The sequence below is a fragment of the Micromesistius poutassou genome, assembly GCF_964030765.1.
Source record: "Micromesistius poutassou genome assembly, chromosome: 20".
Classification (NCBI taxonomy): Eukaryota; Metazoa; Chordata; class Actinopteri; order Gadiformes; family Gadidae; genus Micromesistius; species Micromesistius poutassou.
In genome coordinates this window covers 3640311-3667810 of record NC_140290.1, presented here as the reverse complement: position 1 = coordinate 3667810, position 27500 = coordinate 3640311, and the positions used below count along the sequence as shown (strand labels likewise).

Below are 27500 nucleotides of genomic sequence, written 5' to 3'. Positions count from 1 at the left end.
GTGTGTGTGTGTGTGCGTGCGTGCGCGTGCCTCACCGTGGTGTGTGTGTGTGTGTGTGCGTGCGTGCGCGTGTCCTCCTCACCGTGATGTGTGTGTGTGTGTGCGTGCGTGCGCGTGCCTCACCGTGGTGTACTTGCCCAGCTGGCAGAGCGAGGGGAAGGTCTCCTGGTGGGCCCGGCGTATCTTCTCGATGATGGCCTCCAGCTCCACCGTCAGCTCGTAGCTCTCCACCAGCTCCGCCTTCGGGCTCTCCTTCTTCTTCTTGTTGCGGTCGTTGCGGACGGCTGGAGGAGGGGATTAGGATTAGTGTCTCCGCCGCTCCAGCAGCCGCGCATTGGGGGCCGGGAGAGCGCTGAATATCATTTATGGTACAATGGCAGACCTCCTTCTGCTGGACGGATAACGGCCAGAAACATCTCCCAGCGGCGCCCCGCGCCAGGGACCATGTTTGTGGACGTGTTCCGTCTCAGCGGGAGCTTTAGTTGTAGTCCGGCGGTCAACATTCGGTCATCTGTACTTAAACGACAGTCAGTCGAGTCAGATGTGCTGGTGTAGCACGATTGACCGTCTGCAGACGTCTTAATGTTAGGGAGGACTTGTTGGAAACTGTTTGTGTCACGTTGATTGTAAAACCATGTGACCCAGTTCCACGTCCTCATGTCTGAGTCCATTAACATGGACCCTAAAGGACCTCAGACCAGCCCACAACAGCAGCACCAGAGGAACTGACTTAATGACTTAATATAACCTCCAAAAGGGTTTTAGAGCTTATATTATATATGATATGATATATTATTTTATTCATTATATTATATGTAATATTTTATAATATTATACAGTACATTCTATTTTTTGGCTCAGAAGCATACTTACTAAACTGAACTAAACTAGTGCTGCTGTCTATGTGGGATGTGATGAAGTGTCTCTTTTGCAGCACCAGCACTTCAATGTCATCAGGGCTGTGGCTGAGGGATGGCTGAGGGATGGCTGGGTGGCGGGAGAGGGGGGCACTAAACAAGGTCATCTACTCTTCAAGGACGGCCCTCATCACCACCCCGGTCTGCTGGCCCTCGCTGGATCCCTGCTAGAAACACTTTGTTCCCATGGCCTGAGAACGGTCCCGTTGTGAAGGTCTGTTGTGTGGCTGAACATGAAGGGCTCCTCTGTGAAGGATCCTCTACAGATCAGCTACACAGCATGATGAGCCCGCTCAACACCCTCATGTCTTGTATTGTCTTTGCGTTCTCTTGTAAGCATTCCGAGTGTTTTGTTCAGCGGGATTGTCACCAAACACACAATCACCAGCAACATCACCCCCCCCCCCCCTGTATGTGGCACAAGTGGAGCTACATTCACGCACAATACGAATGTGGACAGATACAGTCAAGAGGGTGGGGTTGATGTGGGTGTGTTTGTCCCCGCTCATCAGTCACGGTTCACCCCTGATGGTGATGCAGTGTGGGCATCAGGGTTCCTGTTGCTCTCGCTGTATATTAAAGATGTTCCATAATTCACAGAGGTGTAACAGGTGGGTCTCATGCTCATTAATGATGTGCACTGGCCTACCTACAGACCTATAACTAACTGGATGAGCTGTTTCCACCCCTCCTGTCCCACCCAAGTCCAGGAGGCCTTTACTGCACATGAGCCTGGTCTCAGACGGAGGTGGACGAGGTGGGAGCAGGCTCAGTGCGTCCGTGGTGCATTGGGTGGACAGGCTGAACGCCATAAGTATGTTCAAAGGAGCGCCTTGTCGTAGGACTCTGCTGGTTTGTTAGCTGTGGAGAAAGATTAGGAATACAAATGCCTGCGAGAGGCCGTGTCCAGGGACCAGCGTCTGGGCTTCATTAAGGTACTGGAGGAGGAGGAGGGCTTTGAAGTCCCCGCAGCAGGGGGGCGCTCACACCTCCAGCCAGCCTTCACTACTGCATACCCCACCACCACCACCACCACCACAGCCACCACCGCCACCATCACCACCACCACCACCACCGACTACCCTGCATCCCACCACCACCGACTACCCTGCATCCCACCACCACCACCACCACCACCACCGACTACCCTGCATCCCACCACCACCGACTACCCTGCATCCCACCACCACCACCACCACCACCACCGACTACCCTGCATCCCACCACCACCACCACCACCACAGACTACCCTGCATCCCACCACCACCACCACCACCGACTACCCTGCATCCCACCACCACCACCATCACCACCATCACCACCACCACCGCCACCGCCACCGCCACCACCGCCAAACCACCAGCACCACCAGCCCCAAATCCAGCATGTCAGCTGACAATAGCAGCTGTATCTCGGTGAGACAGGAGGATGAGAGGGGCTCACTGCGCTGCCAGGAGAGAGACGGGGGGGCCCAGGGGACGTCCCTGGCTGACAACACACCGCTGCAGCCCCTGCCCTAGTTTACACCGTGAAGAAGACAATACACACCCTTTCAAATTCACCCACCAAAAAAGGCTTTCAAACACCTGAAGGATTCGTTTGTGTATATATTTAAAATGTGTGAATTTATTTTTAAATGAGTATATCCATATAAACGGTAACTTTCCGTCTCATGGCCTCATTAAATATGTGCCATTGTTTTTGCATACTGCTCTTCCCTGCTTGAAGCGATACGTCAAAGTGGAGAGGTGGCGTCCCCGGAGAGATGTAAAAGTGAGAATCTGTTGATTTGCATTCCCTCCCGACGGCTCAGGGTTCCGTAGAGCGCTCTCTGGGAGGAGCCACCCCTCCTCACAGAGTCCGTGGACTGCTTCCCTGAAGGCCTCCCGCTACACATCTCTACATATCTTAAAAAGCAAGCACATATTACAACGCTGCTTTGTTTCCAGTCACAAGGCATGAATAAGTCATGGGTTCATAAGGCCGTTCTGATTAAAGGAGAACATTGTGTTGCTGAGGGTTGTTTTGTTCCGTCCGCTGCCGTTCGAGGCTGGGTCTCTTTTGAAATAGAGGTTTTTTTATATGAATTTTATCCTTTTCATTTTTATTTCCTTTTATTATATCTATATTGAAAGTGGTGAATGATACATTACATTTAGTAGTAAAAGTTAAAAACATTGTCAAACATTCTTATTATGTTGGTTTTCTTTAGTAGAAAAGACAACAGCTGACAAAGTGGCTGTGATACTTCAAGGTCGTTTCTAAAAGTGAAATACATTTTAATACTTAATAAGACTTTAATAAGACGTCTAGAAATGTTGAATAGCTTAAATCAAGTGAAAGATTTGAACAGAGTTCAAATGTTGAGAGTCTAATTGGAGTAAACAATGTAAACATTCACACCACTTCAAAAAAAAAGCTGTTCTGATAAAGTTTGAAATGATTGAATCAAGTCAGATAGTTAAGTAAGCCTAGAAGAATTGTGTGTGTGTGTGTGTGTGTGTGTGTGTGTGTCATCACTTTAATCAAGACAAGCTCACAGAATGATGATGCTCATACTGTTCAGCTTTCATGTGACATGTCGTTTGTGTAGATAGCATGATGTGAAAAGGATTGAAGTGTTAGCAATTAGTGATCGACTCCAAGGTAATGGGAACAATTTAAAAGTGAAGTGAGTCTCGAGGTCAAACATAGTAGAGAATAATAATGAATAATTGAATAATAAATAAAGAATAACAAAGCCTAAGAGTAACAACAGTTGAGCGCTGCATGCAGCACTCTTCCAACTAAACAATCATTATCTGATTTCTTTATTTATGAATATAGAAATGAATAGATAAAGAGAGCTAGTAAAATATCCAAACGATCCAGTGAAATGAGTGGATGCCACAGAGACCCATCATGGAGGCTGATGTCAGAACAGCTCTGAAGAACAGAAACAGACCCAGAGGGCCGCAGGGCCACGAGGAACAGTGGAGGGAAGGTTCTCTGGCGAAACCCTACCATTCATCTTATACCTAACCAGACATGACATGGCATGACATCTTCTGAGCGGTGTCCTCAACATCCATCAGGAGGAGAAACATGTCACGTGATACACCTTGTTACAGTTTACTCCTCGGTGTAAATAAGGACTTAAAAACTCAAATCCACCAAAAACCCAAATAGATGGGAACAGATGAAGAGGGTGGACTACTGTCCCCCTCCTGCCAACCCTCCTGCATCTCTTTACGACTCGTTGTTCTGTGTTCACCTCCCCTGGCCCTGAGCCTGGTGGTTGGTTCACTGTTGTTGTGTCACGTGGTCGTCAACCACGTTGAGTTCGGTGTGCTGGATTCTGGCTGTTTCCTTGCCTCCAGATGTTCCTCATGTAAAATAAACTCTTGGGTAGTAAAGTCCTACTGAAGTGCCTCGAGTCTGGAGCTGAATGCCACTTGTCTCGCCCTGAACACTCCATTAAAAGGCTTTTCAAGGCTTAATCATAAAATGAAAGGGCAGAGTGAGCCAGTAACCATCCATCAAGAACACAATGGAACGAGTGTTAGCCAACTGCTGCTAGTGCGGACAACATGAGACCTAAGAATAGGAGGCAGTTTAGCGGAGCGACCGTGGAGCGTAATTATCACCAAGCAGGGTCCCCTAACTCTCTCTCCCTCTCGCTGCAAAACTCTCTAGAGGAGACTGGTGTCCGATGGGTCAGTGACTTACTGGGCTGTAAGTTGTCCAGTGATCATCTTACAACACACACACACACACACACACAGACACACACACACACACACACACACACACACAAACACACACGTGGATACATTCCCTCCCATATACACACACACGCACGCATACACACAAGCACACACATGCATGCACACACACACACACACACACACACACACACACACACACACACACACACACACACACACACACACACAGATAGACAGCCAGACAGACGGACCAGAACATGATATTAATGTGTCAATCACTAAAACGTACATTTCAGAAGACGAAAACGTGGCACAGTGCCCAACTGAAACAGAAAGGCTTCACTATGCAAGCTGGCTCCTATATTATCTTTAATCAAGACCCAGAAGATCAGGACAATAATAAAGCAAAATAAAAATAAATCACTACTTTGAAAGCGCCTGAAGTCATGTGTCACACACACACACACACACACACACACACACACACACACACAGACAAACTACCCCCCATGCTACTGCGGGGGCCGATCCCCCTGCACTCCAACAGATTAGTGGCAGCAGGAGCAGATCGGTCCCCATGATGGATCCACCAGGAGGCTGAAACAGATGAGTTTTAAATAGGCACGGGGGGCGGGGGGGGGGGGCTATTGCAAGGATGATTCTGACTCATTTCAACCCTGTGCGTAAGAAAAATGACAGAAATAAACTATACCATCCAGCCCTGATCCTTCTCTAGAACAGCCTCTAGCAGCCCTGGTCCTGCTCTAGAACAGCCTCTAGCAGCCCTGGTCCTGCTCTAGAACAGCCTCTAGCAGCCCTGGTCCTGCTCTAGAACAGCCTCTAGCAGCGCTCCTCTAGAACAGCCTCTAGCAGCCCTGGTCCTCCTCTAGAACAGCCTTTAGCAGCCCTGGTCCTCCTCTAGAACAGCCTCTAGCAGCCCTGGTCCTCCTCTAGAACAGCCTCTAGCAGCGCTCCTCTAGAACAGCCTCTAGCAGCCCTGGTCCTCCTCTAGAACAGCCTCTAGCAGCCCTGGTCCTCCTCTAGAACAGCCTCTAGCAGCCCTGGTCCTCCTCTAGAACAGCCTCTAGCAGCCCTCCTCTAGAACAGCCTCTAGCAGCCCTGGTCCTCCTCTAGAACAGCCTCTAGCAGCCCTCCTCTAGAACAGCCTCTAGCAGCCCTGGTCCTCCTCTAGAACAGCCTCTAGCAGCCCTCCTCTAGAACAGCCTCTAGCAGCCCTGGTCCTCCTCTAGAACAGCCTCTAGCAGCCCTCCTCTAGAACAGCCTCTAGCAGCCCTGGTCCTGCTCTAGAACAGCCTCTAGCAGCGCTCCTCTAGAACAGCCTCTAGCAGCCCTGGTCCTCCTCTAGAACAGCCTCTAGCAGCCCTGGTCCTCCTCTAGAACAGCCTCTAGCAGCGCTCCTCTAGAACAGCCTCTAGCAGCCCTATCATGGTGTTCTGACGGAGTAGCATTATGTTGCCACAGTGGCTCTCACAGTCGAGGCTCTGTCAATTACGCTTCAGCTGGCACGGCCCTCCTCTTCATTTGGCAGAAATACCCCCCCCCGCCAATTCACACACACACACACACACACACACGCGCGCACACACCAGCTACCAGCCATCTGTGAGGCTGATGGCTGTGCGCTCTCGTCTTGATAAGCGGAGCAGATGCAGGGCTCAATAACCGCTATCTGTCTGTGCTGAAGGGCGTGCTAGCGGTAGAGGTGCAGGGCTAGCGTCGGCAACTATTTAGCGACGTTAAGCAAAAGTACCTTACTGTGGGAGGGTGATTACAGGGAACGAGGCATCGCTGTCGTCCACCTGCCACCGCCGCCGCCGCTGCCGTCAAAATGCACACGTTTAACCTAATGGCCTTCTGTCTGGGGGGGGGGGGGGGGGGGGCTGTCAACTGGGACACCTGCGCACCCAAAATATGACCTTCACTGGCACCTGATGTGGGGTGCGGGGTGGGGGTGTAAACCGGCGGGCAGCCACGCAGCAGGAAGAACACTGGAGGAGAACGTCAGGACGAGGCCTGCTTTTACAGTCTGCCAGGAAACGCACATGCAGGTGTGAGCCATTGTTGTGTGTGTGTGTGTGTGCCTTGCGGGGGCTTATCGTGTCGATAAACAGTGTATTAGAGGAGGGCCTCGGGAGCAGCTCCATGTGATGCTAGCGCTGTCCAGTCCCACGCAGCAGCTCCTGCTGCTGGTCAGGCTTAGTACGCCTCACCTGCTGTGGGGGTCGCTCCCTCTTATCGTGAGCTTGATGACATACACACATGTAACCCACACACACACACACACACGCACGCATGCATGCACTCACACACACACACACACACACACACACACACACACACACACACACACAAACAGATAAGAGCCAGAGAGATAGACACAACATGTACACTCTTCCGCAACGAAAAAGTGCAATTTAGTAAAAATCTAACCTTGGTGTGTGTGTGTGTTTATGTGTGTGTGTGTGTGTGTGTGTGTGTGTGTGTGTGAGTGTGTGCTATTTGTTGTTGAACTTGTATTCCACTAAATAGGAAGGCACAGCTACACTACCTGGAACATGCATAAACACACACACACACACACACACACACACACACACACACACACATACACACAGGAACGAAGGGTTTATGGAGCATCAAACATGCCTTGATCACAACTGCTGGGGAAAATCAAAAGAAGCGGCAATGACCGGTGAAATGCACACAGCAGAGAACACACATACACAAGCACACGCATGCACTCACACACAAACACGCCACACACACACACATATATTTAGCACTGTGCCCATTTTCCTGCTATCATGGAAACCCTGATGACAGCTACTGTCAGACGAGTGTGTGTGTGTGTGTGTGTGTGTGTGTGTGTGCATGTGTGTGTGTGTGTGTGTGTGTGTGTGTGTGTGTGTGTGTGTGTGTGTGTGTGTGCGCACGCGTGTGTGTGTGTGTTGATGAAGCTTTATGTCTGGTATTGTCGGCCTGACAGTCACACTCTTTGGACTGTGGTATATGAGGACACTCATGGTCTATGAGGACACTCTACACTCTTTGGACTTCCCCTGTGGTCTATGAGGACACTCACATTCTTTGGACATGCCCACGGAGAAGCACCTCTGCAGCCGGCAGTACTGGCAGCGGTTGCGCGTCACCTTGTTGATGATGCAGTTCTTGTCCCGGTGACACGTGTACACCATGTTCTTCTGGATGCTCCTACGGAAGAAGCCCTGGGAGATGGAGATGGAGGGAGAGAGAGAGAGATGGATGGGGGAGAGAGGGAGGGAGAAAGTAAAGTAGAGAGTTAGTCTACTCTATATAATTGTGCACTTTTCCATTTTGTGTTGGACAGCATGTTGTGTTTGTTGATGCAGACTTTATTACTTTTCGGTGAATTACCCCCTTATTTGATGTGGTTGGAAATAACAAAAAAACATGTTCTCCTCTCAGAAATACTTCCTATCAAGATTGTTTCTGTCATTTCTGATATGATTGCTTTTTGCAACAGTTTTCTCGGGCGATGCCATTGTTTCGTTTCATTCGGAAGACGCTACTTGCGTCATCCTGGACTAACTCCCCTTAGTTCAGACTGAGGTTCTATCATGGTTTCATTTTGACTTATTATCCTGCAGGCATGAGGAGACACTGGGTTTAGCCATCGAGTCTACATGAACAAAGAGGATAGAGGCCGGAGAATGATCCCAGTCACTGGGTCAACCTTTAGGACAATAAAAGCATATTGAGTGACATGTGACACGAGCACCAACAGTAAACCATCCCTGGGCAGGGAGGGCTGAGCAGACCCTGTACGGGGAAACATACGGGCAAACACAACGCAGACCATCTCTCTGAAGGGCTGGGATACACACACACACACACACACAGCCGGGACACTCCATTACTTGTTGCAGGGCAGAGCGAGGAAAGAAGAGAAGAGAGGGAGGGAGAGAATGAGTGGGAGAGAGAGAGAGAGAGAGAGAGAGAGAGGAAGAGGGAGGGAGCGAGTGAGATGGAGGGAGAGGTAGAGAGAGGGAGGGAGAGAGTGAGATGGAGGGAGAGGTAGAGAGAGGCAGGGAGAGAGGGAGATGGCGGGAGAGATAGAGAGAGGCAGGGAGAGAGGGAGATGGAGGGAGAGGTATAGAGGCATGGAGAGAGGGAGATGGCGGGAGAGGGGACTGGAGTAAGAAAGATCTTCTCCATCGTTTTTCCATAGATATTAATTTGCCTCTTCCCTCCTGGGGGAAGGGGTGGGTGGGTGATGACCATCCATCAACCAAATCAACCCCCCCCCACCCATGTGTTTGCCAGCACTTGGCTGTACCTCGCCTGAGGAGCTCCGTTCATGGACAGGGGGAGCAGGAGGGGGCGGGTGATGGTGGAGGTGTGTGTGTGTGTGTGTGTGTGTGTGTGTGTGTGTGTGCATGTGGGGGGGGGGGCTTGTGACGGATGGGACCTTGCCGTTTCAATAGAGCGGGTGTGGGGGGGGGGGGGGGGGGGGGCACAGATGCATGATGGGTAACGGATTAGATCAAAGAGGACTGAAGAAGAAGAAGAGGAAGAAAAAAATGAAATAGAGAGAGAGAGAGACAAAGACAGAGACAGAGACAGAGACTTGAGTGGCCCTTCTCTGCCGCGGCCTCAAGCATCTGTCAGGGACCCCCACCCCAACACCTCCACCCTCACCGCTATAAGCCTGCCGAGGCTCAGCCTTCACAGCACGTGACCCCCGAGGTCAGCCCCCCACTCCCTAGGCATGATCCACTCTCTGAGAGGCTGTCTGGGGTCCCGGGGCGGGGGGACGCCCAGGGACTCTCCAGGCTCCATCACCCCGGAGAGGTGGTGGATGGATGGACAGATGGATGGGGGTGTTATTGGGTGGGGAACCCAAGGCTATCCCCCCCCCCCCCGCCCCCACCCCCCCAAGAGTCCGGTGGCGAGCTCAGGAGACGGCCTGGGCCATACCGGTTATCCTTGGAAAGTCTAAGTACAAGCAATACCAGTCTTCTATTGTGTGTGTGTGTGTGTGTGTGTGTGTGTGTATGTATATGTGTTTGTATGTGTGTGTGTGTGTGTGTGTGTGTGTGTTTGTGTGAGTGTGTGTCTCTCTCTCTCTCTCTCTCTCTCTCTCTCTCTCTGGGGATTGTGTCCGGGAGTGATGGTCTTTGTATGTAGATGAGCACAGACCAGCGGGTGCTTGGTTCTATATAACTAAATATAACTGACTAGATGTATTGTGCTCCATGCTACAGCTTTACCTCTGTGTACGTTTGTAACTGGATCTTTGTGTAAAGCCATTACTACGTCCTTAGCAACCCCTAGTTAGTTTCAAACTAGCGGTTCACTTAATACGGTTGCCCCACCAATATGTGAGTAATGTCCTAACTAGTAGTAATGCCTGTTCATAAGTTGAACGTAGGCAGATTGCTTCCCCGTGACGCCAGTTAAACCAACAACACCAACAACAACGCTCCAGTGTTCAGTCAGAAGCTCGGGACAGGGGGAATTGACTGCATGTTAATTTTGACCTGACTCTAAATAGCGTTGTTAAATAGCGTGTTGTGAACAAACAAAGCAGTTCAGGGTTCAGCGGTCCAGTGTGTAGGAACAGGCTCCCGCTGCTAGCTCCCCTCCTCCATAGTTATATCATATCTGTATTTAGTTTAGTTTAGTTTTAGTTTAGACAACTTTACGTCCCAGACTACAACCCTTTCCACCTGCTCAGGGGTGTATGTTAACACAGAGTTAGTACCGAGTGCTGTGTAGCACTAGTTTGCGTGGTGCAACCTGTTTTGCTTTACTTATGTGTAACCCCGACTCAGCCCAACACAATCCTAAGTACACTGGAACTCATCCTCCCGCTATAGATAAGATAAGGGCCCTGGAGGAGGGCCATGAAGTAGGGCCCTCTGGGGACCCGGCCACCTGGGAGACGGTGACTACAGCCCCCCCGCCCAGCTCCCCTTGCCTCCTGTGCTGATAAGCTGAACCCTTACAGCGATGGCTATCCAGCATCTTGTTATCTTAATGGGCCGGGGGATAGGGTGTCACGCTGGCTTTCGCCCAGCGCGTCCAAGCCCTTCTCGTTTACAGATTAAAAAACGAAAGTGCCGCTCAAATGAATTATTTAGGCCTCCCCTGGTCTAATCCCTCTCTCTCTGGCCCTCTCTCTCTCTCTCTCTCTGTCTCTCTCTCTGAGTCTCTCTCTCTCTCTCTCTGGCCCTCTCTCTCTCCTCAGCAGAGGTGGTCAATGCTAGCTGCTGCCGGTGGTCATTTAGTGAGGAGTTAGCGCGCGAGTCGCTAACAGAGGTGTAATGTGGCAGGGAGGGGTGGGTAAGGAGGGGTGGGCAGGGAGGGGTGGGCAGGGTGGGTGTGGTGGGACACCAGGATAAGCTTTCTCTCTCAATCGTTTCGACATCTTATCACCGCCATGGAAAGTCGAGAGGACACAGGAGACCCTGGGGGGTTTGTGTGTGTGTGTGTGTGTGTGTGTGTGTGTGTGTGTGTGTGTGTGTGTGTGTGTGTGTGTGTGTGTGGTGACATGGGGGGGGGGCCTGGGGCTATTTATCCAGGCTATTACTTACACCTGCACAGTTGGGTTGGACGACACCACACATGGCTGTCTGTGCAAGGTTGGTTGGTTGGGTGGGGGGGGGCACTCAAGAGTATGACCAGAGAAACAGAGGGAGGGTAGATACACAAGGAGAGAATGACCCCCCCCCCCCCCCATTGCCATCCAACCAGCACTCTGAAGCACACAAAGAAGGCCTTTGTGTGCTTCATGGAGAACGTGATACAGCCACAGAACGGGACACTGCAGAAGAGGATGGGACAGCGATGGGGGAGCAGGGGGGAGGAGAGGGGAGTGGTGGGGGTGCACAGTCGCACAGTAGAGGTCCGTCCAACCCCTCCCCCCCTGCCTCAGCCCAAGAGCCAAGTGTGCTCTCCTTCCAGTGCGGGTCCTTTAGTTTTCCCTCTTTATCCCTGTTCTCCGTGCGTCTCTCTTCCGTCTCTCTTCCGTCTCTCTTCTGTCTGCGTCTCTCAAGGCATTTTTTCACTGCCAAGCCGGTACGAAATCAAACCAGTATTTTACCTCAGTCAGTGTAAACACGCGGACCATGCCGGGAAAAAGGCGGGTATAAGACGGGCATATTTGGCAGTGTAAAAACGACTGCAGTCACCCAAAGAAACCCAACCCCAACCCCCCCCCCCCCCTCCCCCCCGTCCGGAGCCATGTGAGAGGCACACATGATCCGGAGATAAAGACGAGGAGACGGGAGGGCAGCAGCAGCAGCGGAGGAGGAGGAGGGAATGTGGGAAAGAGCCGGTGTAACCGAGGCCCAGATCACAGAGATAGAGCGGGGGAGATCCAGACGGGCCGAACAGGGATTCAGGAGGGCTCTGGGTCCACGGGGCAGAGAGGCAGATGCTGAAACCAGCAGATGAATAGAGCCACACACACACACACAGAGGCTCACAGAGAGAGAGAACAAACAAAAAAGAAAAGGTGGAACGAAGAGCCCAGCGCACCCCCCCCCCCACCCCACACACACACACACACACACACACACCCCCACCCACTGGATGGGTGTCAGATCACTGCTGGGCGTGCAGACAGGCCCTTCTTGTGTGCTCGTCCCACTCCCCTTTCAGGCCTCAAGGGCCCGGGCTGTCCAGCAAGACGCCGGGTTTTAGGGTTCCCCCGTACCGATTAGTGAGGGCCCTTCTGAACACTGAATGGAGAGAAGAGGGGTGGAGGAGACGGAGGAGAGGGAGGGGAGGGAAGAGAGGGAGGAGAGGGAGGAGACGGAGGGGAGGGAGGAGAGGGAGGAGACGGAGGAGAAGGAGAAGACGGAGGAGAGGGAGGAGACGGAGGAGAGGGAGGAGACAGAGGAGAGGGAGGGGAGGGAGGAGATGGAGGAGAGGGAGGAGACAGAGGGGAGGGAGGAGGGAGGAGAGGGAGGAGACGGAGGAGAAGGAGAAGACGGAGGAGAGGGAGGAGACAGAGGAGAGGGAGGAGACAGAGGAGACAGAGGAGAGGGAGGAGACGGAGGAGAGGGAGGAGAGGGAGGGGAGCAGACGGAGGAGAGGGAGGAGACGGAGGGGAGGAGGAGACGGAGGAGAGGGAGGAGACGGAGGGGAGGAGACAGAGGAGAGGGAGGAGATGGAGGGGAAGAGGAGACGGAGGAGAGGGAGGAGAGGGAGGAGGAGAGGGAGGGGGTGGAGGAGAGGGAAGGGAGGAGGAGAGGGAGGAGAGGGAGGAGAAGGAGGAGAGGGAGGATAGGGAGGAGTGGAGGAGAGGGAGGGGGTGGAGGAGACGGAGGAGAGGGAGGAGAAGGAGGAGAGGGAGGGGGTGGAGGAGAGGGAGGAGAAGGAGGAGAGGTAGGAGACGGAGGAGAGGGAGGGGTGGAGGAGAGGGAGGAGAAGGAGGAGAGGGAGGAGAGGGAGGAGACGGAGGAGAGGGAGGGGTGGAGGAGAGGGAGGAGAGGGAGGAGAGGGAGGAGACGGAGGAGAAGGAGGAGAGGGAGGAGGTGGAGGAGAGGGAGGGGAGGAGGAGAAGGAGGAGAGGGAGGAGAAGGAGGAGAAGGAGGAGAGGGAGGGGTGGCGGAGATGGAGGAGAGGGAGGAGACTTGCTGCCATGCTTCCCTCTTTGGTGGACAGTTGATTTCAGAGATGAGTAAACCACCGTTTGAGTCTCCAAACATTAGATCTGAGCACCGCTGAAGGTTTTATACAGCTGACGCACTGCGTTCCCGAGGGGGTGTCCCCAATACGTTGTAAAATCCCACCTCACTCACAGGGAGCAGACCCCTGGTGTTTTACTGAGAACCTCCAACATTTTTGTCAGGAATAACAAGAAATATATTTTGGGTGAATATACGTATATATACATATTTTTAATGTGTGTATACACATGTTTAAAAAAAATATTCTTCGGAACACATTTCACATTACATAAATTGATGTAATTTGAAATGTGTTGTGAAGCATCTTAATGCAGCAGAGGACGGTTTAAAACAGGTCGCTTTGAGAGCCTTGAAAAGCCTCCGTAGAAATGCAATGGATTACTGTTCAAATCAGCAACACATCTTAATAAAACATCAGAATAAAGACGTGAAATGGAGTCCTATAAGGATTATTTATAGGAGAAATTAAGTCCAGGGTGAGGGTCTAAGACCCAGGAGGGGAAACAGTCCTGGTCTAGGACATAGGAGGGGTAATAGTCCTGGTCTAGGACCTAGGAGGGGTAACAGTCCTAGTCTAGGACCTAGGAGGGGTAACAGTCCTGGTCTAGGACCCAGGAGGGGTAACAGTCCTGGTCTAGGACCTAGGAGGGGTAACAGTCCTGGTCTAGGACCTAGGAGGGGTAACAGTCCTAGTCTAGGACCTAGGAGGGGTAACAGTCCTGGTCTAGGACCTAGGAGGGGTAACAGTCCTGGTCTAGGACACACTGATTTCTGTGGCTGTGTGAGTTTGTGATTCAAGAATGAAATCCTTCATTGGAAACCTGATGAAAGCACCATAAAGTATCTGTAGCAGGTCAGCAGAGATGAAACAGAAGTGTAAGAAGAGTCTGGTTTAAGGACACCAACAAGGACAAGGCGTGCGGTTCTGACTTTGAGGCTGGCCTGACGGGGCTGGGCTGTCGCCCACTCACTGTCTGCATATGCATGTACTTCTGGGGGTCCATATGCCCACTCCTGGTTTACAAGTCTAATGAGCTCAAAGAGACACGCCATCACCGGGTTAGAGAACACAAGGATCATCACTACGGCTATTATTATCAGTGTAATATCCTCATATAAGCAGTATTATTATTATTATTATTATTATTATTATTATTAAAAGTAGTAGTAGTAGTATACTAGTATTAATAGTATACTAATATAGTATATATAGTATTATATATATAATTATAATAAGAACAGACCATCTTGTAATAATCATCACAATGTAATACCAAAAACGAATTTGAAGATGAGTTTTCAATGATTTCATCAATGTAAAAACATCAATCATAATATTAATAATATAAATAGTAATAATATATATATTTTTTCTATTTAAGTAATTATTTACAAAGAATTGTTTCCATTAATACAATTGCAATAAAAACCACACAAAAATGCAAACTGGCTTGTTCACTGCATCCTTAAAGACCATAACTATGAGACATGGGTTCACCACAACAATTTCTAATAATAAATATAACTATTAGAAGTTGCCTCATTGCAATAAACAAAACGAAACCACAGGTCAGGCTCATTAATACATTTACATTTAATCAAATCCTTAATGATCTGATAAATCCTGAATCCTTGCAGGGAAAAAAACATATCAGCATGCATTAATAATACGAGCAAAGCAATGGAACCAAATTAATAGTGGCAGATTCCTCTCTCTCTCTCTCTCTCTCTCTCTCTCTCTCTCTCTCTCTCTCTCTCTCTCTCTCTCTCTCTTACGCTTTACTGTTGTTTCCCCACTCTCTGACTCACTTACTACCGGGAGACACACACACACACTGTGCGCTCCCCTCGCCGCTGTCGGTACTCGCGGCGGTAATTGACACGTTCAGCGAGCAGCAAAGGGCCGCCTCTGAACCGTATGTGCGAGCGCACGCTAGCTGAAAGCTTACAGCTGTAAGCGCACGCTCGGTCGAGCCCGTCCAATAGCGGGGCCTTGGCCCCTGGCACCGCACACAACAATGCCCTCGCCATGGAGACGGAATCAACACAACATGGGTTCAAAAAAAGAAGAAGAAAAAGAAAGAAAAAAGAAACACACGAAAACGATATATAATCCTCTGCGTTTTAATCCTCCGAGTTAAAATCTGTAAAAAGGTCAAATAAGGGCTTAAAGTGGAGTGCTCTTTGCCCACTCAGTTGAGAGATATGGAATTAAATTGCACATGATTGTGTTTGTTGTTCGGATTTACTCGCTTTCAGTGCTGTTTAATGTACCGCGCATGCACACACACATATGAAAACACACAAACAAACAAACAAACAAAGGTTCGCCATTTTGTGTGAGGAAGAAATGATAGATAATGTATAAATAATTGCTCATGTTTGTGAACTTGGTTTTCCACAAGACCAAGTTTCCCTGCGTGTGTTTAAGCACACACCTTTTGTTCACTCTTTTCTTCACGCAGCATTTTCCGCATGCCATATATTTAAATAAATTCTTTAGTCTTTGTCACACTCTTGAAAGAAACACATAGGCCACAGTAACAGGGGTAAGAGGGGGGTCACAGGTCATGACAGGCAGTTAAGCCCAGGGTTTTATACCTCTGAATAGCAGGAGACCTCCGTTTGACCCGGACCCCAGAGAGAGAGCTGATTGCCAGCTCCCTCGGGGCCTGAAAAGACCCCAAAAAGATTCCTGGGATTCCATGGCTTCAGTTACAGGAGCCGGGGAGAGAGAGCGAGAGAGAGAGAGAGGGGGGGGGGGGGGGGAGAGAGAGAGAGTGAGAGAGAGGGGGAGAGACGTGTGGCGACTAGCTCGGGGGGGGGGGGGCAGGTATGCTTTGACAGTGGAGGTAAGATAAGATGGCGTTCCCAAGAGTGAGAAAGTTTTTGAATGTCAAAACAAGAAGGGACAGGCAGAGGAAGGCAGACGAAAGGTTTGTTAGGGAGCCAGAAATAATGAACCCCTAATGAAATGGTGAGCTCCATTCCTCTGAACCCCTGATGAAATGCTGAGCTCTGTTCCTCTGATGAAGTGGTGAGCTCTGTTCCTCTGATGAAGTGCTGAGCTCTGTTCCTCTGATGAAGTGCTGAGCTCTGTTCCTCTGATGAAGTGGCGAGTTTGTGCGGGATAATTAAAGTTAAACTTCACATTTTCAACAGAATTATTCAAATGAAATTTCAAACTTCGGGTTACGATTATTTTTGATTTTTGCACATTAAATTCACCACATTAAGAATTATTATTATATTAATTTACCATTGTTCACAGGCTCAGAAGTATTTGTGTTTTTTGTGTGTGAGAACAAGCGATAACTACATAAAGGTTATTATAGACAATTTTAACGCTCCTTATTTAGATATTTCTAATTTTGATATTTCTATTTCGGATTAAAATCATTGTAAATACACCAGCAGTCATTAGCCGACTGGAATTTGTCATTTGAACCACAACAATAACCTGTATAGTGAGTCAGGAGTTAGAAATAATATACTAATGCTGATAGTAGATGCAATAATAAACTAATGCTGATAGTACATCATTAGATATACAAATGTTAATAGTAGATGAAATAATAACTAATGCTGATAGTAGATAAATTAATATACTAATACTTATAGTAGATGAAATAATATTCAATAATATGCTATCCAGATGCTGGGTTACTGGACACTGAACCACAACAATAAGGTGGATAGTGAGGAGCTGGAGTCAATAGTAAAGTGATGCTGAACTGGGTTCCACAGCGGTGAGCTCTACAGAGATCGGCAGCAGAGCGTGTTTCAGCTCCATCAACAGGTGGAGCGGTCTCACCTTGCAGCCCTCGCAGGCGCTGACCCCGTAGTGGTATCCCGAGGACTTGTCCTGGCACACGAAGCAGGGCTTGTAGACCCGGGGAGGGGGCAGCGGCGAGGGGGGGCTGGGGACCAGCTCCTCCGAGCTGCTGCTCTGAGTCTCGATGGCTGGGGAGAGAATGTGGAGGTTACAAGAGCACGCTGTTACTTTATGTTAGAAAGTATTAAACACCAGAGCACGCTGTTACTTTGTTATGTTAGAAAGTATTAAACACCAGAGCACACTGTTACTTTGTTATGTTAGAAAGTATTAGACACCAGAGCACGCTGTTACTTTGTTATGTTAGAAAGTATTAAACACCAGAGCACACTGTTACTTTGTTATGTTAGAAAGTATTAAACACCAGAGCACGCTGTTACTTTGTTATGTTAGAAAGTATTAAACACCAGAGCACGCTGTTACTTTGTTATGTTAGAAAGTATTAAACACCAGAGCATGCTTTTACTTTGTTATGTTAGAAAGTATTATTAAACCAGAGCACGCTTTTTCTTTGTTATGTTGTAAACTATTATAAAACCAGAGCCCGCTTTTATTTTGTTATGTCATAAGGTTTATGACATATCAAAATAAAAGCATTCTCTGGTTGTATAATCATTTATAATATAAATGATTATAAAGCCAGGGCACACTTTTACTTTATTATGTTATTAACTATTATAAAACCAGAGCATGCTTTTACTTTGTTATGTCATAAATTATTATAAAATACACTTTATTATAATTATATTCAAAACTATTATAAAACCATAGCACCCTTTTTATCTAACATAATTTATTATGTTGTTTTTTATTATATATATTTAGATATAACATAGTATAACATAACAACATAACAAAGTATTGTAAAAGTGTTCTCTGGTTTTATAATAGTTTATTACATAATAAAGTAAAAGCGTGGTCTGGTTTAATAATTTTTGTTTTGTTTTTTATAATCATTTTTGTTGTTGTTTATTAAACACATATATATATATATATAATAAACAATAAAAAACTAAAAACCAGAGGACGGTTAATTTATGTTGTTTATTATTGATATATTTATGTTTAAATATAAATTAAATACAAATATAAATAAAATATAGATACAAATATAGATATACAAATATACATAAACATATATATATATATATATACATATGTATAAATATATGTTATATATAATCAATAATGTCCAATAAAGGAGATGGAGCTGATATTTTAAGGACCAAGTCTAATATATTGACTAAATACCTGACATTATGACATTTAACAACAGCAAGGTTGGAAGAGCAAAACTCACAAACTCACGATAAAAAAATATAGAATTGCTCAAATGTCTGCCCAGAAAAATGGATGAGCAGGATCAAGAAATCTAAGGCAGAGATGGAATAAGTGGGACACGACTTACTGTGTGCAAGGCACTATAGCTATAACAAGGAGATTCTGATGTTGCCTTACCCTCCCTGATAGCACACACACACACACACACACACACACACACACACACACACACACACACACACACACACACACACACACACACACACACACACACACACACACACACACACACACAAACCGTCATTTCGGAATAAGCAAATTGAGACGGGTCTTGCCAGACACTGGTCATTGTAAATTAGATTACATTCTTCCGTACTTCAGGGAAGAAAACCTGATTAGCCGTGGTAAGGGCCGAGCTCTCTAACCACTCAGGCCACATCCTCATGCCACAAACCCAGCAGGTTTCCCGAGTGACACCGTACCCTCCGCTGCTTTCAGCAATACTCTTCCTCTTCCCCATGTCTGAAGGGACATGGGAACTTTCTGAGAACCAAGACGAATACCGGGCTTCATTACAATGGTTGCATTTTCAAAATGCAACCAATGGTCACCTGCACCTTGGTCACAGGTTACCTGAGGTAACCTGTGACCTCCAGAGGTGCAGCAGAAGATCAGCCAGGTCTTAGCCGACCCACCTGAGACCACAGTCCCTTTCTGAACCCCGTAACACATCACGTCATGCAACCTAAAAGCCTCCAGACCGATGAGGATCCACTGGTCACTGCTGACCCCAAGTCTCTAACCCTAACCCTGAGGATCCACTAGTCATGGCTAACCACTGGTTGGCTGTCACCACGTCTTCCAACTTCCTTTCAGGTATTTTCTATTGGATAAAGTAATAGTATTTAGCATAAAGAGTCAGTCAATGAGTTCTTCTTCGGGTCTTTTGTCTGTGTCCGCGAGAGACTCGTCCACCGAGTTTACAGCCAGGTAAATGATGTCTGGCAAATCTGGAGATATTTAAACCAATTGTTGGGCAAAGCTGAACATAATGCAGGGCCCATGTCAGCACCCCCTCCGTGCCGTGTGTGTGTGTCTATAGCGGCTGTAGTACCTGTGTGTATCCGTGCTTCCGTCAGGTGATGAACCTTTCTGTCTGGAGCCTCATTTTGTGTATGATTAAACCGTAACAGTGGCACAAGTTCACCGTTTAACACACAAACACACACACACACACACACACATGCACACCCACACTTGGTTGGGCCAGACACAATATTATTGTACCAAGGGTTTGGACAATGCCATAATTGCTTCAGTACAATATGCTAAATTATATTGTATTTATAAATTATATTGTATTTATAAAATAAAATACAATGTCTAATATGTATTTGGGTCTGTAAATATAAATTAGACAATATATACACTATAATACAATATATAATGTCTTTAGCCTATAAATGTAGATAAGACAATATATACACTGTAATACAATATAGACACAATAATAGAATATATAATATGTATTTGCGCCTATGAATGTAAATGAGACAATATATACAGTATAATACAATATCTAACACGTCTTTGGGCTTATAAATGTAAATAAGACAATATATACAGTATAAGACAATATCTAACACGTCTTTGGGCCTATGAATGTGAGACAGTCGTTGTCAAAAGGAACATCTGTACCACAGCCTCCACAGCCCCCAGGCCTGAGCCTCCCAGGAGCAGAACACAAACATGTGTGGGGGGGCGGTGAACCCCTAGCCCCTGGCTGACCTGCCTCCAGCTCACCGCTACCTCGCCCCGCCGCAAGGGATACGCCCCCCCGACAGCCCCCCCCCCGACAGGCCCCCCCCACAACAACCCACTGTCCTCCTTTACCGGCAGAACCCGGGAGGACTCCACTCACACTGGGCCGAGAGGACGACCCAGAGGGTGGGAGGGGGGGGGCGGGAGGAGAGGACGACCGGGGGGTGGGGGGGGGGTGACACCGGGAGGACAAGCAGGAGGGATCTAACAGCGCAGGAAAAAGATTCAACAGGAATGCGTGGGCAGCAATCTGTTTTTTTTGTAAAAATTGCAAATCCCACCTCTTTCATCGAACGAATGTTTTCCATTGGTCAATCACAGCTTCCCACATGGTTTCTCGTTGTGACCTTAACAAAACTGCAGCAATAACTAAAATTAACCCTCTGTAACCCAATTACACGAAACCAGCTATGAGTGAACCACAGCCCCACGGGCCAGTCCCACACCAGAGAGGGATGTGTAGAAATACAGGTAGGAAGTAACATCACGCCATCCGTACACACACATACACACACACGTACACACGTACTCACACACGTACGTACCCCCACCCAGACACATACACACACACATGCACACACACTGCCTTCATTTTACAGCCAGCTTCAGGAATGACAACGATGCATGAAACGTAAATGGGGCCAATCAATAAAGAAAACAGCAAACAAATCCAGAATCCTTTTGACATATTTGGATCTTTGTTATCGTATTCTTTAAGAGCCAACCAAGGTGAGCGGTGTGGAGACAAGGAAAATAATTAGTCTGTAACTAGAGTGTTTGGTTGTTGAATAGATGAAAATACAAAAATGCAACAATTCATGCAGGGCCCACCGCTGGGCTGAGCCAATAGGAGGGCCCCACCGCTCGGCTGAGCCAATCTGAGGGCTCTGTTGGCGCTGGGGTGTGCAGTGTGTATTACAGAGAGCAAGAGAAGGGGATGAGAGTCATCAGCGATACGGCCATTACACTGTATCCAGCACTGTTTATTATGTGTAGTTTTAGATTTTACATGGAAAACTGAATACATCTCTCTCTGAAAGTGACTGCAGCCATGCCCCCCCCAGATCTCCCGTACCCCCCCCCCCCCCCCCCCCCCCCCCCCCCGCCTCTCTTACCCCCTCCTCTGCCTCTTGTACCCCCCCCCCCCCCCCCCCCCCCCCTGCCTCCCATAACCCCCCCACCTCCCGTAACCCCCCTCCTCACCAGACAGCTTGTCTGGTCTGGAAGTGATTTTACCTCATTTCACTGTCGGAAGGTTTCTCTGCAGGTGGGGCACCCCCCCCCCCCCCAGCCCCCTCCTCACCCCCCCAGTCCAAGGAAGTGGTCAGGGTTCAAGCAGAGTGCACCAAAAATCAGAACCAGATTGGAGACCCTATCCATCACAATACATTATGTTGTGAAGGATATATAAACATATCTAAATATACACGTCATTCTCGCTGCACGTGTGTGTGTGTGTGTGTGTGTGTGTGTGTGTGTGTGTGTGTGTAATTGCGTGCACTGTATGTTTGCTCGCACCAGTCTGCTCCTAATTAACCAAGTGGGCCTTCAAGAACAATGCAGCTTGGCAGCGAAATGTACTGAACTCAGAACACAACCAAAGCCCAGATCATAGCCCGCCTCCCCAGATCCAACAGCACCAACGTGGTCGGTCTGCGTTGAGATTCTCTTAAGCCCTGATCTGAAGCAGGAAGTCAACGTGCCCTGAGGTCCCGCCTTGAAGAGGTCTACAGGCCCCAGGAGCCTTGTCATGACTGTGACCAAGCCGTGACCCCACCCCCACCGTGACCCCTCCCCCCCCCCCCCCCACGCCCTCACTGTGACCTCCCCCGGCGGAGGTGGACGTAGGGGCCGCTGGCACCCTGGCTACGGCCCGGCTGCGGAGCTCCCAGTGGGCCCCTATCGGGCCCCTCAGACCAGCCTGCTGGAGCAGCAGCTGAACCTCACTTCAAAGACCTCAAATACCACAGGAAGCACTAGGACAGTCATAAACCAGTGGGCAGAGAGAGAGAGAGAGAGAGAGAGAGAGAGAGAGAGAGAGAGAGAGAGAGAGAGAGAGAGAGAGAGAGAGAGATGGGTGGTGGATAGGTAGAGGGAAACGATCCTGTAGGTCTGTTTTTGCCCCGGACCATATTGTTGGTAGTGAGGTCCAGCTTATGACTCCATCTTCTTGACCTGAAGTTCAACCCAGGCTCGTGGCCTGTCCCTCTAGCCTGCTACGCCCCCTGATAGGACCGCTCCACCCAGGGCCTGTCGCCTGTCCCTTTAGCCTGCTACGCCTTCCTCAATGAAGGCCGTACATAGAACCAGCCTTCCTCAGTGAAGGCTGTATGTAGAACCAGCCTTCCTCAGTGAAGGCTGTATGTAGAACCAGCCTTCCTCAGTGAAGGCCTGACATAGAACCTGCCTTCCTCAGTGAAGGCCGTACGTAGAACCAGCCTTCCTCAGTGAAGGCTGTACGTAGAACCAGCCTTCCTAGCCTTTCTAGTCTGACCACACACTGTAAACAAACTGGACATCCTAGCCAATATAAAGCTCCTGAGCATGTGTAGAGTTTTGTTTTGCTTGATTTGAAAAGCATTTAACGCTCTGCCATAATTCCATATTAATGCTTATTGCCTTTCAATGGTATTGAAACACCCTGAAGATAATGACTTTTGTGATACCCAGTTATATACTTATTATACTTATATAATTAATTAAGATGTGATATGTCCAAGGAATATCAACTCATGGGCTGAGCTAATTCACTCTCACCCAACATTTGGCAGATTGGTAATTTACTTGGTCAATTATTACTTTATTACTTAATTATTACGTAAATTATTTCTACCAATTTTACTCAAAAATAGGTATTCACACCATCCAGACAATACTCCTATCTTCTTTGAGGAAGCTTTTTTAAGCTTCAAGCTTAATATACATTTCCTCCTCACTGATGCCATTTCTTCTCTCTCACACACACACACACACACACACACACACACACACACACACACACACACACACACACACACACACACACACACACACACACACACACACACACACACACACACACACACACCTAATCACTCCAATTAACCACTGCCTGGCATCAGACAGATCCCTCTCCTTTGATTGGGACAGTTAACATTGCATTAATGTACTACCCCTCCCCCCCGCCCCCTCTCACACACACACACACACACACACACACACACACACACACACACACACACACACACACACACACACACACACACACACACACACACACACACACACACACACACACAGCTTTAATTTCACACGCTCACGAGCAACACCAAAATTAGCTTGGTGCACAAGCTGTGCTAATAGCCTTTCATGTCCGTATCAGAGGTGCTTAAGCCTCAAAGACTGAAAGAGAAAGGGTATGCTAATCCCGGGCCTCGCTGCCTGTACACACGGACACACGGCGCCCGGCGTCCCCCGTCTACATGACCTCTCCCTGTCTCTGCTCTGACCGGTCAGCCGGCCCTACCTCCTCACTGACCGGCCCACACGCTGCACAGCCAGGGCCGTTCCTGCCTAATGAAGCTCTCTCTGTCCCAGAACCAGAGGAGAAGAGCAGAAGTGCATTAGTGGAGGCCTGCTCACTGTAAGCACTGCTAATTAACACCCTGGAGAGCATTAGATCCTAAATAAATATACAAGTACTGCTGACATTCCACTGACCCGTTGGGAGGGCCGCTGGATACGGTCCTCTGTCAAACAGAGCACTCAGACTGGAGCACGGGGACGGGGAGGAGCCCAGGTAGACCTGGAGGAGGAAGACCTCCTGCTGGGAGGAACCTCTCCTCAGAGCCGTCCTCATAGGACACACACAGCTGTCACTCATAACACTTATAGGGGTCTGCTCCTGTAGGGACCAGGACCCGGGGCAGACTAAACCAGTGAGGTCTGGCTGGACCAGGACCCGGGACAGACCAAAACTAGTGGGGGCTGCTCCTGGGACCCAGGACTCGGGCAGACCTGTAGCGTTTTGAGTGACAGCTGTGTCCTCCTCTGAGGAGGCTCCATCAGAACAAGGTGTTCCTCTTCAGTAAGATAAACCTGGTGGTTCATGCGGGTCAGTGGATCATAAGGAGCGCTCTTCATTATGTTGATATCATTATTTATGGTTGTTATATTTTGAAGTCAAAAGGCACTTTGCCGTCACATCAGTATTCATCACGACATGATATGATGAGCCGTTAGTTAACCACACATTAACCCCCTCAGCGTTTGGTTAGTTAACCACAGCACACATTAACCCCCTCACCGTTTGGTTAGTTAACCACAGCACGCATTAACCCCCTCATCACGGTCACCAGGGATGTGCTCTTAAGTGGGTTCTTAAGTGGCAATCTTAACCACCCACAGGAAAACTCATTCACTCAATTAAGGCCCCCATGCAGTACGCAGTACAGTAGGAAACGACTTGATTGAAGCCTGATTTGTTTTAATTAGAAAAAGAATAGGACCTGAACCTCTTTAGAACTGACACAAGGCTGCTGCTCGTGTTTCCTCAACACCCTGACATCCTTCTTCTTTAATCGCTCTTACATCTGAAGGTCCTACCGAAGAAAATAAATCCAGACACAAATGTTTGGACTGAGGTCGCCTGAGGGGATTTGAACAACTAAACGAGTGACAAAGGCAATTGTATAGTATAGTAAAGCCCTCAATAACAAGGCTTGGAATATGCTTTCTTTCCTATGTAGTCTGTACTTTGTCCACTTTCCCCTCACAGATAACAGGCCGCTTGCGAAAGTATCTTTAAAGCCAACACGATTATGGAAATGCCCACTACAGGCCAGGCTTAGCGCTGTCTTAACCTGGTCTTATCCCGGGTCATATAGCATCAGAATGAATCACAGTGTTTCTGTAGGGGTGGGGGGGGGGCACTCAGATAAGACAAGCTGTTTCAACAGAAAGACCGGCCGTGTTACGGGCAGGGAGGCGCAGAGGTGCAGGAGGCCTGTGTAATCCAAGGAATGCAGTGGATCCACATGCAGGCCTAGCCCATTACGTCTCGTGTGTATAACGAGGAGAAGAAGGACGGCGGGAGGCGGACGGGGCCATCCGTCTTCCCGACGGCGGGCAGCGGTCATCGAGAACGCGGAGCCGACATGTTCCGATTGTCGCCCGCTAACCTTGTTCAACAGTCCGCTGTCATTTGTCTAAATCAGTGTCACTGAGCAGTCCCCCGCCCCCGCGCGCCGGCCGCCCCCTGTCAGCTCGCGCTGAGGCCGGGCGCCGACCGCCGACCGCCGCGCGTGTTTACTTTTCTGCATTCCTGCGGCCGCGGACGGGGGGACGCAGACATCCGCCACGCTCCCACGTTGCCTGGCTAGTACCCTTACCAGGCTACTAACTAGTATGAACAATACAAGCGCCGCATCGCTGTCACCACGGAACCAACTTCAGGGTCAGGCAGCCGGGATAAGTTAGTTTAAAGTCCGGGACGGTGAATCTCCCCGTAGTCCATACAAAGTACAACAGGCTTTACAGATACAGATACGACTCCAGTCAGCAGGGTTGTTTACAAGGTGAACCCGCAGCAGAACTCAGATGAGTGGTCAACAGCATATGACCTAAGCTAACCCTAACATCATCACAACAAGTCCACACTCACCAAGACCTCAGACGAGTGGTCAACAACATAGACCTAAAGTAACCCTAACCTAACCCTAAACCTAACATCATAGACATAACCTTACCTAACCCTTACCTAACCTTAACCCTAACCTAACCCAACATCATTAAGACAAGTCCACACTCACACCCAGACCTCATACGAGTGGTCAACAACATAGACCTAACCTAACCCTAACATCATTAACCCAACCCTAACCCTACGGCGGTTGGTCCCTCTGACCTGACCCTAACATCATGATAGTAACTGGTCCACTCACACTGGGATTTCCGGCGGTGGGTCCAGTCCCTCTGACCTGACCCTAACATCATGATAGTAACTGGTCCACTCACACTGGGAGCTCCGGCGGTGGGTCCAGTCCCTCTGCGCCAGCCCGCTGAGGCACGCCTTCAGCGCCCTCTCCTGCATCATGCAGGACGAGGGGCCGGAGGAGTAGAAGTCCAGCATGCGTCCCGGGCTCCCCGCGAGCCTCCGTCCCGGGCTGCCCGCGAGCCTCCGTCCCGGGCTGCCCGCGAGTCTCCGTCCCGGGCTGCCCGCGAGCGCGTCAACGCAGTCGAACATGACGGCGCCTCGCGGCGGTGAGTGCGCTTTGTCCTTTTTCACGTCGCGCGGTGCGGGTATAAATCACCGACACAAGACGCACGGAACTCCATCAAAGTCTGTCCCTTCTGGCGCTAAAATCTCCGCGTGTGTCCCGCGACAGAAACATGAACGACGACCAGGAAAAGCCCGCGTGCACCCCGCTGTTCCTCCAGGTTGTTATCTGCCATGTTTAGATGTGTGAAGTGGTGAACGGAGACAGCTCCATCATATCACAGCCAAGTGTTTAAAGCCGCACGGGCCGCCCCGCGTGTGTTAGTCGCCGCGCGAGACCTGCGGTCCTCTAAAGCCGCGCGCTCCGTGTTAATATAAATACGGTAGATCGCGTTTTAAAAAGCCGCGTCTCTCCTCCGATGACGAATGGGTTATCCTCAGCGCGCGGCCCCCTCCCCCCCACACAGAGAGAGTGAACCGCCTAATATATGCGAGTGAACTTTCTGTGAACCCTTCCGAGGCGGCTAACCTTCAGACGACCCGCGCGCTGTGACATCATCATCCCGCCATTCTCCCGCAGCGCGAGGGGAGAGAACCAGCGGGAAAACAGAAATACTGACTGAATCGGACTGAGTAGTACCTACTGACCGAATACTGACGGAATAGTGACTGAATACTGACTGAGTACTGGCTGAGTACTGTCGGAATACTGACTGAATACCGACAGAATACTGATTGAATACTGACTGAAAACTGACGGAATACTGACTGACTGATTGAATACTGACTGAATACAGACGGAATACTGACAGAGTACTGACTGATTGCTGACTGAATACTAACTGACCCGCCATTTATTTATTAGTGTAACTAACATGTGAGTTCAACTGCTTCCTTCGTAGGAGGAGAGGAATCAGGATTTTTTGGGGGGATTTTTTCCATTTTCTTTTATTTAGTTTTACGCATTAAGACCGAAAACCAAATGTTTGGAGGAAGTCCGTGATCGGGAATATTACTCAAACCCGACGACGCGAACGAATGATT

At 49.1% G+C, this 27500-nt stretch overlaps 1 protein-coding gene across 1 annotated transcript in view; it reads right to left on the bottom strand.

Moving 5' to 3' along the window:
• Positions 1 to 26483, bottom strand: part of LOC311365283 (retinoic acid receptor beta-like) — a gene marked incomplete at both ends in the record, with an annotated part of 45232 nt that extends 18749 nt beyond the window's left edge. The window contains 4 exon segments of the mRNA XM_084484802.1: positions 124 to 284; positions 7728 to 7869; positions 17138 to 17286; positions 26255 to 26483. Of these exon segments, the coding sequence (XP_084340928.1) occupies positions 124 to 284; positions 7728 to 7869; positions 17138 to 17286; positions 26255 to 26483 (681 nt within the window).
• Between the last annotated feature and the right edge of the window lie 1017 nt (positions 26484 to 27500).